The 14,498-nt window shown below is 47.8% G+C and overlaps 1 protein-coding gene across 1 annotated transcript in view; it reads right to left on the bottom strand.

Moving 5' to 3' along the window:
* Positions 1–11,258: 11,258 nt before the first annotated feature.
* The window catches only part of SBNO1 (strawberry notch homolog 1), a 29,809-nt gene continuing 26,569 nt past the window's right edge, over positions 11,259–14,498 (bottom strand). The window contains exons 31-32 of the mRNA XM_065033422.1: positions 13,581–13,774; positions 11,259–12,685 (exon numbers count right to left, since the gene is read on the bottom strand). Coding sequence (XP_064889494.1) covers positions 12,543–12,685; positions 13,581–13,774 — 337 coding nt within the window. The 3' untranslated portion in view covers positions 11,259–12,542. The remainder of the gene's footprint in view (positions 12,686–13,580; positions 13,775–14,498) is intronic.

Here is a 14,498-nt window from a genome sequence, read left to right as displayed (position 1 = left end):
CAGGGACGCCGCCGGGAGAGGAGCCGGGCGGGGAGGGGAGGGCGGGCGGCGGGGAGGGGGGGGGGCGGAAAGGGGGGTGTTTTAATTAACTTCGGAAAGTTTTGGCACAAGTTCTCATTAAACCGGCGGTGCCCGCGCCGGGCGGCGGGGGGGCCGCGCCCGCCGGCCCCTGTCAGGAGAAAGGCGGACGCGTCCTCAAGAGCGGCCCGAGTGTCGCTGCCTTCCCGCCTCCCCCTCTCCTCAAACCGGGTTTCACCTCTCATTTATTCCGTCTCCCCCAGATAATTTCGATGGAAAATACCTGTTGATAATTTTAGAATAAAAGATCTTCTTTTTTTTTTTTTTTCCTGGATGCCGCCGAGGAAAAATCTGCCTGGCCTTTTTTTTTTCCAACCACTATTTCTCTCCACTTGGAGGTTGAAGGTTAATGTAGATTGTGGCTTCTGAGGGATTAAAAATAATACGAATCTCCTTCATCATTGACTCATTTTCTGCTTGCAAGCAGCAAAACTCTCCCCCCCAAATAAAAAAAAAAAATCTAAATTTGAAGGTTGGATTATGAAGCTTTCTAGGATGGATCCGCTGCTTCCGAACTCATCCTTTTTACTGTGGGATATTCAGGTTTGCTCCTTCTGTCAGCTGATTTCAAACACACCTCTATAATTGTTAAATAACTCCAGGTTTATACCGATATAACTGCTTGGGACCTGGAGAACCTATCCTTGGGTGCCTGAGACCAGGGAGACAAGACCCACATGGGCATCTCACCAGAAGCCACACTGAGAGCGGTGAGGTGTTTGGTAGTTTTATTACACGGGCTAATTAACGTAAATCCAAGGCTATGTCCTGCTCTTAACGCCCGTGACAGCAAACACGGACAGCCTGATCCTGCCCCGTGGAAGTCAGGGGCAAATTCCTTTTAAATGACGTTGGAATAGGCGCACGGTCTGTCACATCGGGGACTGCAGGTCGTGTCCCTTTGCAAAACCACAGAAATAGTCACAGGGAAATTTGATGTTTTCCTCAGCAGAAAGGAGAATTGATGCACAGTGGGAAAAGTGAGCCTGTCTTTGGACTCCTGCCGTAGCGACTGCATGCGACACGAAGGAAACATCTAAAAATGATGACCGGTACCAGATGAAATATGTGGTCTTGTTACTGTTTCATGTTTCCAGTCCAAGTTCATGTCTCCGGGTATCATGGGGAAGCCCAGAGCGGCACAGACCATCCTTACAACTGCCCCGCGCTCTCCTCTGTTAGCGATGCTACCTGAGAGCCCCACACACAGAATTACACACTCAGGGACCATATTTTCATCCTTTAACTGTGTACATTCTCATTAGAGTCCTGAAAGATCACACTGGGAAACCCTCACCCCCAGCACCGTGCGACCGAGAACTTTGCATCCCTAAAAGTTCATTAGCAGATTTGTCACCAGCGGCCTGTCTGCTGTTCCCGGCCACGCGGTCCTGCCGGCGCGGGCCCTGCCGCTCTGGGATTTTCCATCGCTGGGCGGTTGTTTACAGTCACACCAAGTGAGAAATGGGAGTGTTCCGAGCTTGCCGTGTTCACGGCTTTACACCAGTCCTACAAAACTGTGCTCAGAGCAATGCTGTGAAGAACAAGATCCCCTGTGTCTTCCTTGTTTGTTTTTTTTTCAGGTACAACTTCAAAATATACAATATTCTGCAGGGGTTAAGGAAACAATCCTGTAAAGTTTATCCTTATTCCAGCACAAGACACCGCTCATGTTGGAGCAAACTGAGAGAGTCTGGCTTGATGAGATGCTCAGGCTTGTAGGGCCGGAGTATTTCTCCCGTCAGAGGGAACCCAGCAGTGCCACATCTCAGGATTTCACGTTTGCTCTGCAGGTCTCAGGGAGCTTTGGTGGCACTAGACCCTGGTAAACGACAACCTCACTGCGTGTCATCAGACGCTTCAGAAGCTTCAAGTGACTTTACCAGCTGCCTCTTGTTTTTTTGCAGGCATGGCTGCAGTTGGTTCGCGGAGGAAATACCAGCAGGTTCTCCCTTTCTGCCCCTCACTCTGTGGATTCACTTCAGTTGTTTTGAACCAGGTCTGGCCGCAAGAATAAAACCACCATCGTGCATGGGCCCTGGGCCAACTGTTTAGCGAGGTGACCACAGATTCGAGCTCCCTCAGAGGGGCTGCCTGCAGCTTGAACTTGCTTTATGTCACGAGCATGGCTTGCGCTGCTGCGAGTTGTGTCCTGGACATGCAAACCCTGCATCACGAGGAACGCCGGCAGTTCCAGCAGCTGTTTGCAGCAAAGCCGCAGATCCCCGCTCTGCAGACTGATGGCACAGTCTCGATTACCGACAGCAAAAGCAGCTCTTCATCACCAAGTGGCCAAGTGATAGAGCAGGAAATGCAGCAGAGCCCTTTTGTCACACATGTGACATTTTCAAGCCGTCTCCACACTAAGAAATGTCTTGAAAATAAAGACGTGTGCTTATGTTTTTCAGCGAGGGAGGATGGACAGTAAGAGGTACTTGTCTCTTCAAGTCATCTGCAAATGCAGGTGATGTATTTTCCAGGTATGGCTGTCTCGTCTCAGCTGTGCCAGATCTGCAACATTCACCCTGTCCCCTCCCTCTTTTTCTTTGTATTTTCTCTATTCCCTCACCTGGTTTGACTTTCTCACCTCAGCTCTCCCAAACCACAGGGAATGCTCCGTGTTGCCACAGCTTTCCAGCCCCTGCTCAGCCAAAGCTCTGCCTGATGTCCAGGTTTTCCCTTCCCGAAGCTCCATGAGGTTGGATGCTGCACCTCTGGTGAGGGTGTAGGGAATACACGTGCAAAGGGTGATGCTGGAAGGCGCTGGTTGTCAGGACGGAGCTGTGGATTTGTTTGCTTGTCCCCTTTTATCTGGAAATAAAGCTCAAGAGCCATCGGGGTCTGCAGAGCTGGGCTGTCACGCTCTTGGAGAGCTGCAAATGGAGAGCGCAAACTGGGCTTGTTTGTTATCATCTTGGATTAAATCAACAGTGAGAGGAATTAAAGATGGCACAGCAAGACCTCGTTTTTTCCTGGCATGTCTTTGACATGTGCAAAACACTACATTTGTGCATTAATTTCAATGTAATAAATTGTCACGTTTAATGAATCGAGTGACTTGGGGCTGTTCTAACTGCCCTTTACCCAGCACAGAGACCTGTGTAGCAGCAAGGGGAAAGAGATGGGAAGTTTGTTCCTTTCTCTGGAGGGAGTTTATATTCTAATACTTATCTCCACATTTCTAGGGACCCAGTATCATACTTCAAATAGTCATAGATGCTCCTACAGATTTCTGAGCACAAATTTAATCCAGAAGTCTCTCTTGTGCTAAAACTATGATGATCATCCAAAATGAAGTGAAAGTCTTTGACAGGGCTCGGGTGAAGAAAACTCAGCTTTTTAAGTGCAGGTGGGCTTAACCTCTTTGAAGAGCACAAGTGGTAGATGCAAGTGAGCGTTGGCTCTAACAAATGGCATCTTAAAAGATATTTTCCAGAGCTGAATACCTTTCTCACTGGGATCTTCATGAGCCAGCACCTCCTGGTGCAGAACAGCCTCCCCAGGCGCTGCTCCAGGGACACCGCGCGTGGGGCTGCCCAGGACACCGGCACAGAGGGAAAATTGTGCATTTTATCCTTTTTGGCTCCACTGTTGCTCCATTCTTATCTCCTTGCTACAGCTCCTTACATTCCTGCCTCTGATCCCAACAACTGCTGATGGTTCAGGGTTCCCCTCCCGCTCCCTCTGTTTGGAGACAGAGCTGACAGCCCCCACTGCCCCTCCACCACCAGCTGCTTTTGGGCTGGGGTTTGCTGCTCACTGCCCCACCCTCGCCAAAATGCACCAGAAGCCCCCAACCCTGAATAGAAACACAGATTCTGCAGCTCTGCCCTGCTGCCTTTTCTCCTCACACCCCAAAACGCCCCTGGGAGCTCTGCATTGCTCCCCCCCCAGAAAAGAGCCCCGGGACCCGCTGCCGAGGGGCTGCGGTGCAGAGCGCTGAAGCCAAACGCTTCGGACCCGGGAAATCCTCTCCCAGCGCCCGGCCCACGTCAGCACACCGGCCTCAGCGATTGTGGATTGGAGCTTGGATGCCGACTCCAGACAGATTCTCCACTTAAATTCTCCTAGCAAAAACTTCCTCCCCAGCCTAGCCCAGCTCCCCACTTTCAGATGGTTCCTCCCAGGCCAGATGCTGTATTATCTAGAGTGACTTTTCCCTCCCAGCCTTGTTTTTCCTCCTACTCCTGAGCCTTTTGTCTGGCTGCCAAGCGGAGCAGCCCTGCCAGGCCGACAGCTGCTCGGCATCGCCGCGCGGGTGCTGCCCTGTGGGCTGAGGAGACGATTCCAGGCTCGTTCCATCTTCAAGGGGGATGTTCTGCCTTCCCGACTGCCTGTACCAGAAGGAGAAAAAGCAAATAGCACCTGTAAAGCTGTCAGGAGAGACTGGAAATGTTTAAGATAAAGAGGCCTTACTGCTACTCGGGTTTTACTTCGAGATGGTGCGAGTAGCAAGCCTGCTCTCTCCCTGGAGGATCACGGAGCGGGAAGAAGTTTCCAAGCCCTCAGCCACAAAAGCTCAGGCCTGGAATCTCTCTAATGAGACTTTTCCCCTCTGCAGCTTGCCAGGCAAACAAGCAGCAGGCACCAATGTCAGAACCAGCCCAGATTCCAATGAAAACCAGCAAAGAAAATAAGAGCAGAAAGGAAACGGCTTCGTTTTGCTTGTTGAGAACAGGGAAATGAAGCTACCAACCCCGCTCAGTGGTGGGAGAGCTCTCCCTGCCCCGCGGGCACGGGGCGAAGCCAAGGGGCTCCTCCTCCCTCGCTCTGGCTTGCAGGGATAAATTATCAGTTATCCGCAGGTTACAGGGCTTCCCTGCATCGTCTTTCTGGAGAAACGAGCTCCCCACCCTGCCCGATTCCTTCAGCTTGCCTGCAAGGACTCTCCCTTCTCGCCCCGCGGGCTGGACTCTGGTCACCCTCCCAATGCAGAGCCCTTGAAGCTTGTGCCAAGGAGCTGGCTCGGCGGGGCCGCCGCTGCCGCGCGGTGCGGGGAACACCCCACCCTTTGGCTGGGGGTTCGGAGACTCGCTTTCATCCCAGCCCCGTCTGGGAAAGCTCCTGAACCTGCTCCACGCCCGGGAGCCGAGGAAGCCACAGCAAAGCCGAGCGCCGGCTCGCCCGAAGCGCTTCCCGCCCGCAGGCTGGCGTCAAACTCCCGAATGGCCTCACGGGTTGTGCCCGTGTGAAATGAGCATCCAGGTGGCACCTGCCATGGCTGCAGAATCTAATCACCGTTTGGAGGGGCACATTGGGGTTAAGCCTCACTGAAAACCTTCCAAGTACAAACTGAGTGTTACCGGAGCAGTGACATATTCCTGAAACAAATAATCGAGAGGCACAAACACCTCTGTCCCTCGTAGCCTCATTGCGACACCGACTGTAGAGCCTGATGGGAGCATCCCTAATTGTTTTGTGACTGGTCAGTTGAGCAAAGGAAGCGGAGGAGAGAGTGGAAGCAAAGCCCAGGACTGGAGAATGGAAATGACTGTGAGGAAAGGAATGTGGAGCTTCACAACAACGGGGGGCCAGGGGAGAAGAGCGCAGAGCAGAGATGCCCGCAGCGCTAGGGCTTGGAAACGCCAAATAATCCAGCTCTGCGTAATGTCTACCTGGAGAGAGACAGCAGCAGCCTGCTGCCCTGTCGTGCTGCCCGTGAGCTCCTTCTTCTCCCCCTGCAAGGCAGAGTGGAGCCCGTGGTCCCCGCAGGTCTCCGTGGAGCAGGCACGCTGTGTGTCTGTCCCATGGACCAGCCGCCCACCCCGGCGGTCACCGCAGCCTGGCAGCCGCCACGGCGGCCCCGTTGGCGGAGAAAGGGATGGACGATCCCGGATGTGAAGGATTTACAGCCCTGGCAGACGCTCGTCACAGGGGACAGCGTCGCCTGTGATTTAAATAGCGCGGTCTGAAGGCGAGACTTGCCAGCGATCGAAGGCAGCGCGGCTGAGGTGTGAGCCAAGGGCAGAGCCCCAGGGCCTGGAGCCTGGTGCAGCCGCCCAAAAGGGCTCTCAGGAGGGCAGGCCAGGCCCTGGCGTCCTCCTCCCCTCCCCAGGAGGGCTGGGACCTGCTTTTCTCTTGCCAGGAGCGGGAGGAAACACCCGTGTTTGTATTTTGCTTGAGCCCACCCTGGGAAGCAGTGAAGGGCCAGTGGGATGCACGTGGCTCAGCAGCCACCTTGTACCCCCAAAGCTCAAGTTGGGGATGGGAAAACTCCTTCCCTTGCAAAAGCAGCCCCGGGAAGTCCCGGTGCGAGCTCTCCCACCCGCCGGCACCGCGAGGGCAGCGCCGGGGCTGGTTTGCAGAGAGCAGCCGCCGGCTCCCATCCTCACCGTCCCACCGCCCACATCTGCCCTTCTATCCGCTCCAAGAAACTCCACGGGAGACCTTACCCAGGAATAATCAAATCGCTCGCACCCTGGTTTATGATTTAACCGGGTCACTCTGGCCAAGCCGATACAGATCCGCATTTCATGCCCTGCAATCCTTGTATATTTAGCAGGCACAGCCAATTCCTCCGGGAAGGAAGGAACATAAACCAGACCTGGACTTCCAAAGGTAGAAGCCGTCAGCTCACGAGCTGCCTCTCTGGCATTTTTAAGGTGTATTATTTACATACTGGAGAAGAGCCAACCAAAACCTTTCTTAAGACATTTCTGCCTGACTTACAGAACAAAGCCTACTGCTTTCTGAAAATGAGTAATTAAATTCTGAGGTTTGGGCATCTTCATTTACTGCTGAGAACTTGGCATCACTGCTTTTCCAGATTCAGGGAAAATGAGAATAAAAGTCAATATAACATGATTCACGAAAATCAGATTACATTAGCCTGTTCATCCCAAACGAGCTCTTTGGACAAAGGAAAGCTACTTGCCTGCCACGTGTAGAATCTTGACACAGTTCTTATAAACTCTCCTCCCTTTTTAAAGATCATTACAATTAACATTCTGAGAATGTAGTGAATCTGCTTTTAACTACCAATGGAGCCAGTTTAATTAACTGGTGAAATTAACCAGGTTAAGTGCCAGGTATTTAAGCTGATTGAAAGAAAAGATGTTTGGATTATTACAACATGACTTCTGCTTGTCTGAAGGATCCGAAAATGGAGCGATGATGAATATGTTTAATGTATGTAGAGGTAGCACTGGAAGGCGTTCCAGTATAAACAGCCCATGCGGGGAAGTTCCACAACAGAAAACTAGAAAGGGGAAAAAAAACCCAAAGTAGTAGTCAGTTTAATTTCACAGAATCCCAGAGTGTCAGGGGTTGAAGGGCTCTGGAAAGCTCATCCAGTGCAATCCCCCCATGGAGCAGGAACACCCAGATGAGGTTACACAGGAAGGTGTCCAGGCAGGTTGGAATGTCTGCACAGAAGGAGACTCCACAACCCCCTGGGCAGCCTGGGCCAGGCTCTGGCGACCTCACCAGGAACAAGTTTCTTCTCACATTTAAGTGGAACCTCCTGTGTTCCAGTTTGTACCCATTGCCCCTTGTCCTGTCACTGGTTGTCACCAGAAGAGCCTGGCTGCATCCTCCTGACACTCACCCTTTCCATATTGATCCCCAGGAATGAGTCCCCCCTCAGTGTTCTCTTGTCCAGCTCCAGAGCCCCAGCTCCCTCAGCCTTTCCTCACACGGGAGATGCTCCACTCCCTTCAGCATCTTGGTGGCTGCGCTGGACTCTCTGCAGCAGTTCCCTGTCCTGCTGGAACTGAGGGGCCACAACTGGACACAATATTCCAGATGTAATTTATTTAACATTTTTTTTACAAAACCAAACCAACAAACACACACAACTTACTGCATAATTCATCATGTTCCACAGTTTGTCATTTTTTTGTGCGTTTAAATCTTTCTAAGAATGGTGTAATATTTTATTCCCAGGCTCTGCCGTGTTGTTTGGGGACAGCACAGGTGTTGTCTCCGTGACTTGGCATGTAAAACCTCCGTGATGCGCCTGCAATGAATCTGGCCTGTTGCTGGTTATCCTCCCCAAGTCATAAAGTAGGTAAATAAATACATATGAGATCAGCACTGTCAGGAGAAACGTCTCTTTATCCTTCCCAGTGCAAACCAAGCACAGGAAAACTGCTCCTCTGCATGTCACCTGTCTCTTTACAGTTACGCCCTCAGTGTGGCCAACTTCAGAAACGCCAACCAAAGTTAGTTCCGACAAAATAAATCTTAATACATTGATTATTTTGGACCAATTAGTGAACAGTGAAGCGCATCAAGATCAAGTTCTCACTCGGGTTCTACTTATCACCCTTCAGCGTGAGGTTTTAGAGGCAACTCGCCCTCAACTGGTGCAATCGTGGCTGGGAAACACCGGTGTTTCCAGTCGCTTCTTCCCTCTGTGTTTTTCTCCTTAAAAAGAGCTGTTGCTTCTCAAAGTCAACGAGGCCAACGCGGGTCTGGGCTGAAGCGTCAGCCCCAGAGGTTTCCCGCGCTGGTGGCCGCGTTACTGCGCCACTTCTGCCAACTCCACCCTCTTTGCCACGAACCATCGGCTGCAATTGCCCTTACAGGACAGAAACGCCTCCGCTGCTTCTCCACGTTGGTTGTTAAAGCTCAGCAGAAACCACCAGGAGAAACACTCTATCATAGACGCACTTTTTCTACTCTCAAATAGCCTAGAAAGACGGCTTTTCAGACAGTTAATGTTTAATGTGAATGTAGGAATGATGCTTTTACACATTAGGACAGTGGGAATGTCCTATTGCCGAGGTGTTTAATGCTAGAACTCATAGGAGCATGTGGAATGCACGACTGGAGATGTTAATAAGTGGAAGAAAACGGAAATCTGGGATTAAATATCTGAAACACACTGAAAAGACTAAAGAAAACAACTACATGAAAATGAAGTGGTTTCTCTGTGATATAGGTGCTAAGAGGTGAATAATCCCAGTCACTGAAAGACAGCTGGAATCCATTTCTCCCAAGAAAACGCACGATACGCTAAGAATATAGAATAAAACCACACAGCATCAAAAGGATGGTGAAGACAGACAATTGAAGTTTTGGATAAAATGACGACAACATATAACACCTACAATGTATGCAGACATCCCTTGCAAGTTTTATATATGCTATATATAATTCAAAGTACAGACAAAGTGCCTGTTTGGCAGGTTGTGGAAATGGGAATACATCTGGGGAGGTCATGAAACAACACAAAGGAAAACAAGAGTTATTTACATTCAGTAATTCAGTAGCCTTTAACATCTCTATATACAGACAGACTCTATATATGTACAGGCTGCAAAGGGATCTGAATGAACGCAGAATACAAAAAAGCCTTTATAATTCACTTGATAAATGTTTACAGGTTGCAGAACTTTCTTCATTTACAAAGAAAATGCCGGACAGCGACTATGGAGAATCTTGGGGGATGTGAAGTCCTTACAATAGCTGTTTGTTCCCAACGGACCGTGTGGAAGAGAAGGGGGTTAGTGGGTTATAATGGCATTAGTGGTGTCAGACACACCTTAAGTATGAAACTAGTTGATAAGTCAAGATTTAGTTGTTGTCAAGGGACAGTTTAGAAAAGAAAAGCCCAAATGTTATCCCTTCAGTTCCCAAGTGAAATAGGTCTCCTCCCCACGGACAGCACACTTCAGAAGAGCAATCAATTTACGCTGCGCTTTGCTCCTGTTATCAGAGACAACCGTCCTTTCTAAACTTCATATCCGTTCCAGGTGGTGATTTGTACGAAGCAGATCAACATCACACAAACGGGAAAAATACAGAGACCTTTCTGGTCCAGCCTGATTTTATAAATTACTTATAAATCATCATTTAGATGACAATTGGTGTCTCCTTTTCTTCCCCGTGGGGCAGCGCTGCAGGATCCACCACCCCGCTGTTCCTCAGCCCGCCCACCCTATTTCTATCCCTCTTCTCCCCCAAACTTTATCAGCAGCTCCTGCAAGGAACAAACTCCCACCAGAACCCACCACAGCCCAACCACCCAGCAGGAATTAACAAATAAAACATCTCTGTGGCTTGAATACTATTTTAAATGTTGTTTATGTTAACTTTTCAGATGTTATAAGACTGCAGAGCTGCGGATGCAGGTGTGTTAGTAACTGGATGGCAAAGCCAAAGCGTTGATGGTGGCAAACGGCAGAGAGCAGGGACAGGAGCAAGTGGGGGAACGGATTCTGGAATGGGAACGGTCCTTATGGATCTTTAGGTTAAGTACTGGCAGGTGTTTGCCCTCCAGGGGATGTTAAGTCCATGTGAAGTTTAGGAGGACGTGAGCGAACAGTATATACTAGAAACTCCTGAAATGAAGCAGTATAGTTTGGTTATCGATACAGAGAATACACAATTCAATATTTGCTCGTCCCGACAACCAAAATCAGCACAATAGGCTGAGAAGAGCCCTTAGGAACTGACGTGTATTTAAATAACGACTTGTGAACCTAACCGCTTCTAGAACCATCTTACTGAGGATTAAGATCTAAAATATGTTTCCATCTCAGATGGTAGAAGTTTTATGCCAAATACTAATAATTAAAAGAGACAGTGAAGTCCCCACGCAGCTTGCTGGTATTAGCAATTTGGTTCGCTATCTGTTGCGACAGAAATCCGTCAACACACTTCTCAAAATCCCGTTACGTTTCCTGGAGTGGACACCAAATCCACCCAGCGGTGGGTACAAAACACAGAACATCCTCGCCGCCCCCCGCGCCCTGCGGCTCTCGGGGCACCACAGCAGCGGGAGCTGCTCCCTTTGCTGCCGGAGGATAAAATCTCCCAACACACCGACCGCCTGCGTGACAAGGAATTGAGAGAGCTGCTCCAGACCCCGCTGGCTAACGGAACCTCAAAGTAATTAAGGTACAGGGACTCACTTCAGCCTGAAGTTGTGGAACTTCTGGTCCCGTTACTTGTGTAAAGAATCGATGACACTTGGGTCTGGCTCCGAGAGCTCAGGGGGTGACATGCGCTCCGGGGGTCGCTGCTCTGTCAGGTGAATCTTACTCAAAATACGCATCAAGGTTCAAACAGAATTTACTTCTTGCCTCGTTAATGAGCTCAACTGCGAGAGTTGGGCTGTGAGACAGCAGCCTGGTGCAAGCAGCCCGGAACATGCCAAGTCCTGTCAAATTCCAATCGTACAGACTTGTTAGTGTTTTTTTTGGAATACAGCAATTGCCTAAACAAGACTCCGCTTCTTGTTAGTACAATAACTTTTATTTGACATCTACAAGATCATTATCTTGTAGTTTTTTTGGACAGGTTTATACAATCTCAATTTTTCAATAGTGCAACCTGTGCAAGCAAGAAATGACAAACATTGTCCTTCACTTTCTTATAAACATCTACTATTATAGGCAAAACAAAACTTACCCATATTATAGATAAGTGACTATTCACATTTGTACATTACAATTTCTTTTAAACAGCTCCAGATAAACTCTACAATGTCTTACAACATATTAAACAGTATTCAAGTTACTGGGTAACAGAAACAGCACATACAGCAGAACCCTCAAGTGTTTCCCATTCTCTAATTTACAGCTCAAGTAAGGTTTCATCTTACAAGTGACAAATTAAATTATTACATTAATGAAGTAAAAAATATAAGATTGTATGCAAGATGGAAGTGAATTTGCACTTAAGTTTCCAGAACCACCTCGGATTAAGGAAATGCTTCAATTTAAGGAAAACAGGCATCCAGCCGCCTTTGCAGTACACATTAGGAATACCATTAATACATTAAAAAGGAACTAATTTTAATTTAAGATGTTTATCACAAAAAAGAACATGTTGTAGACTCAAATATATAACCCCCAGGAGAGAACCAGAAAAAAATGCAACACCTGGGTATAAACACTATAAAAATGCAATAACCAATGCTGTACAACTAAGATTGTGTTTCTCTCTAATTCCCGTCCGGTGTGTTTATCCCGTCCATGCCCGTTTCCAGAGACATGCACCGTCAAACAGAAACTGGGAAGGAACCTGAATGCATGATGTGCAACCTCAAGGTTTCATGCTTTTATAAACTCATAAATCGAAGAGAAAAACCCAATATATATTTTCTATATATATATACTCGATACATGCATTCAAGGATATCTCCCACAGCAATGGCATTGATGCACTGCGTTAAACCCTGAGCACTGTATGACAAGATAAAAATAAAGCCTGCTTGGGGATTTTCAAGCATTTTCAAACAAATTGTGGTTTGTAGCTTAAAAGGCCAAAAGTAAAAGCAAACAGGAAGCACTACAGAGAGCATAAGGAAAGACAGATGCACCACCATAAACAACTGCTGGCTTTCAGTTCTACCAACCCTTTTAGATCTCTTTATTCCCAAAGTATTTGAGAGCACACAACTGAACTGAAAAAGTTATATTTCTTTGGAATCTGTCCCTGATTTTTATGCGAGTGATATGCTTTTACAGCCTTTTCCTCAAATGCCAAAGTCACCACCTGCGCTTTGTCCCCTTTTAAGCGTTGTTGAAGTTGGTGATGCTTTGCGGGTGGTGCTGCTGCCAGATCTGCTGCTGCTGGACCGCGAGCTGCTGCGACTGGTCTGACGTGGACAGGAGGTTCACAAGGGGCGACACACAATTTGCGGGAATGATCAAACCTGAAAACAGCAGTTTGTTCGTTAAAACCTCACTCAGGCTGATGATTTTACCATTTCATTCACACAACAGCCAGCGACCCCTTCCAACGTCAACTTTAATCAAGCACAGCTACAAGTTCTGCTTCTCAGCAAGAGATTTCTCTTCAGAAGTCACTAGATCCTTTAGGTCATGAAGCAGTAGGAACAAGTTGCCATTTTGGCCCCCAAAGACAAATTTAGGTTTCGACGCTGCCACATAAAATGTCAAGTCAGCTATTTTTGTTTTTCTAGTCTCACAGAGGTTACACCATAATTAAAGTTTACATATGAAAAGACTAGTTTCAACATCTTGGGAAACTGCTACTAAGAGGAGGAGCTACCGTGATATTGCACATCCACAGAAGTCCTATTAAAAAAAGGAGACTTTAGCCTTTGAGGTACCAACGACGTGGGCTTCACTAAGAGGTCTGGCGACAAGACACGACATCATCATCTTAAAGTCATTCTAAACTATTGATCACATGTGACTTTCAGTAGCTCAAACACCAGGAAAACCACCACGTCAAGGGCTCGCTATTCTTCATCAGAAGAGCAGCACTTATGCTTTCAAAGGTCACTTGGCTGGAACAGACTAAATGTAATGATATTGTTCCTAATAAATCAAAAGAACTGAGAGAATAAGTGTTCCAAAGCCTGGCTGAAAAAAAAAGGTCTTCCTTCTCTAACCTGACGCAAAACCAGTGTTTGCACTCTAGATTTCAGGAGCTGCACTCCCCAACACAGCCACTGACAGGCCTTTTCTCTTTTAAACATTTTTATTATGAAGTCTCCTACCTGACTCTCACCACAGAATCACTTTAAGTCACAAATTCCTTCTACTCCAAGATGGAAATAAAGGAGCAGACAAGCCGCTTACCTACGATCCTCTGCCCATCTTCCGTCCTTAGGCGAACAATCTGCATTTTCACATTGGTACCGCTCACAGAGGCTAGAACGCCTTCTACTTTTGTCCAGACGCTCAGTACTGAACCACACAAGACGTAGTAAGTTCGACAGCGCAGTCCCACTTCACAAACTAATCCCAAGCCGGCCTTCTTGCAGTTGCCTCTCCTGTGCAGAGGAAAAAAGCTTTCAAAATAATTCGGGAAACAAGAAATATCTAGTTCAATTAAAAATGAGACTTGAAGTTATTTGACCTGTTCAGAGTTGAGCGAGGGCTGCAAGTACACAGTCTTGTGTAGAATACTTTATCTGCAGCATACGTTTAAATAGTAAAACTTTGAGAAGTGTTGGGCTATTTAGGACCAGATGTTCAAAATACACAGACAGAGCTTTAAGGCAAAGATATTGCTCATTTACATCACCCAAGAACCCAAATCTGCTCCATGTAGAACTGGTATCTGATCAGTGCTATTTCAGAAGCTCCAATATTAACCTGAAGCTCCTACCAGCTACGCTGCTCCTCAGGAGTTAAACATCCGCTGCTGAGTTGAGACACTGAAGAGGCAGCACAAGAGCAGCTGTTTCTGACGTCTATCTCAGCTCTACGTGAAGTATAAATATTTCCCCTCCCTCAAATAACATCTGAACTATTTGACCATGATAACAGATCAGATCAAGACACTTCAGCACAAGTGACTCCCCAGAGATGATACTCTTACTGGAGTGCAATTTATATGTTAGCATTCAACTAATACATTAGGACTGTAAGGGCAAGTGCAAAACTTTGTGTTTCCACTCCACAGTTGGGCCATTTGACTGGTCATGGGTTAATTTTTCTCCGGCAAGAAACAAAATTTCACATGAGGAACAGAAGAACAGAACAGTGAGAAAC

This window comes from Columba livia, chromosome 17 (assembly GCF_036013475.1).
Source record: "Columba livia isolate bColLiv1 breed racing homer chromosome 17, bColLiv1.pat.W.v2, whole genome shotgun sequence".
NCBI lineage: Eukaryota > Metazoa > Chordata > Aves > Columbiformes > Columbidae > Columba > Columba livia.
Note: the sequence above shows the minus strand (reverse complement) of the source record. Positions and strands in the feature narration are given on the sequence as shown.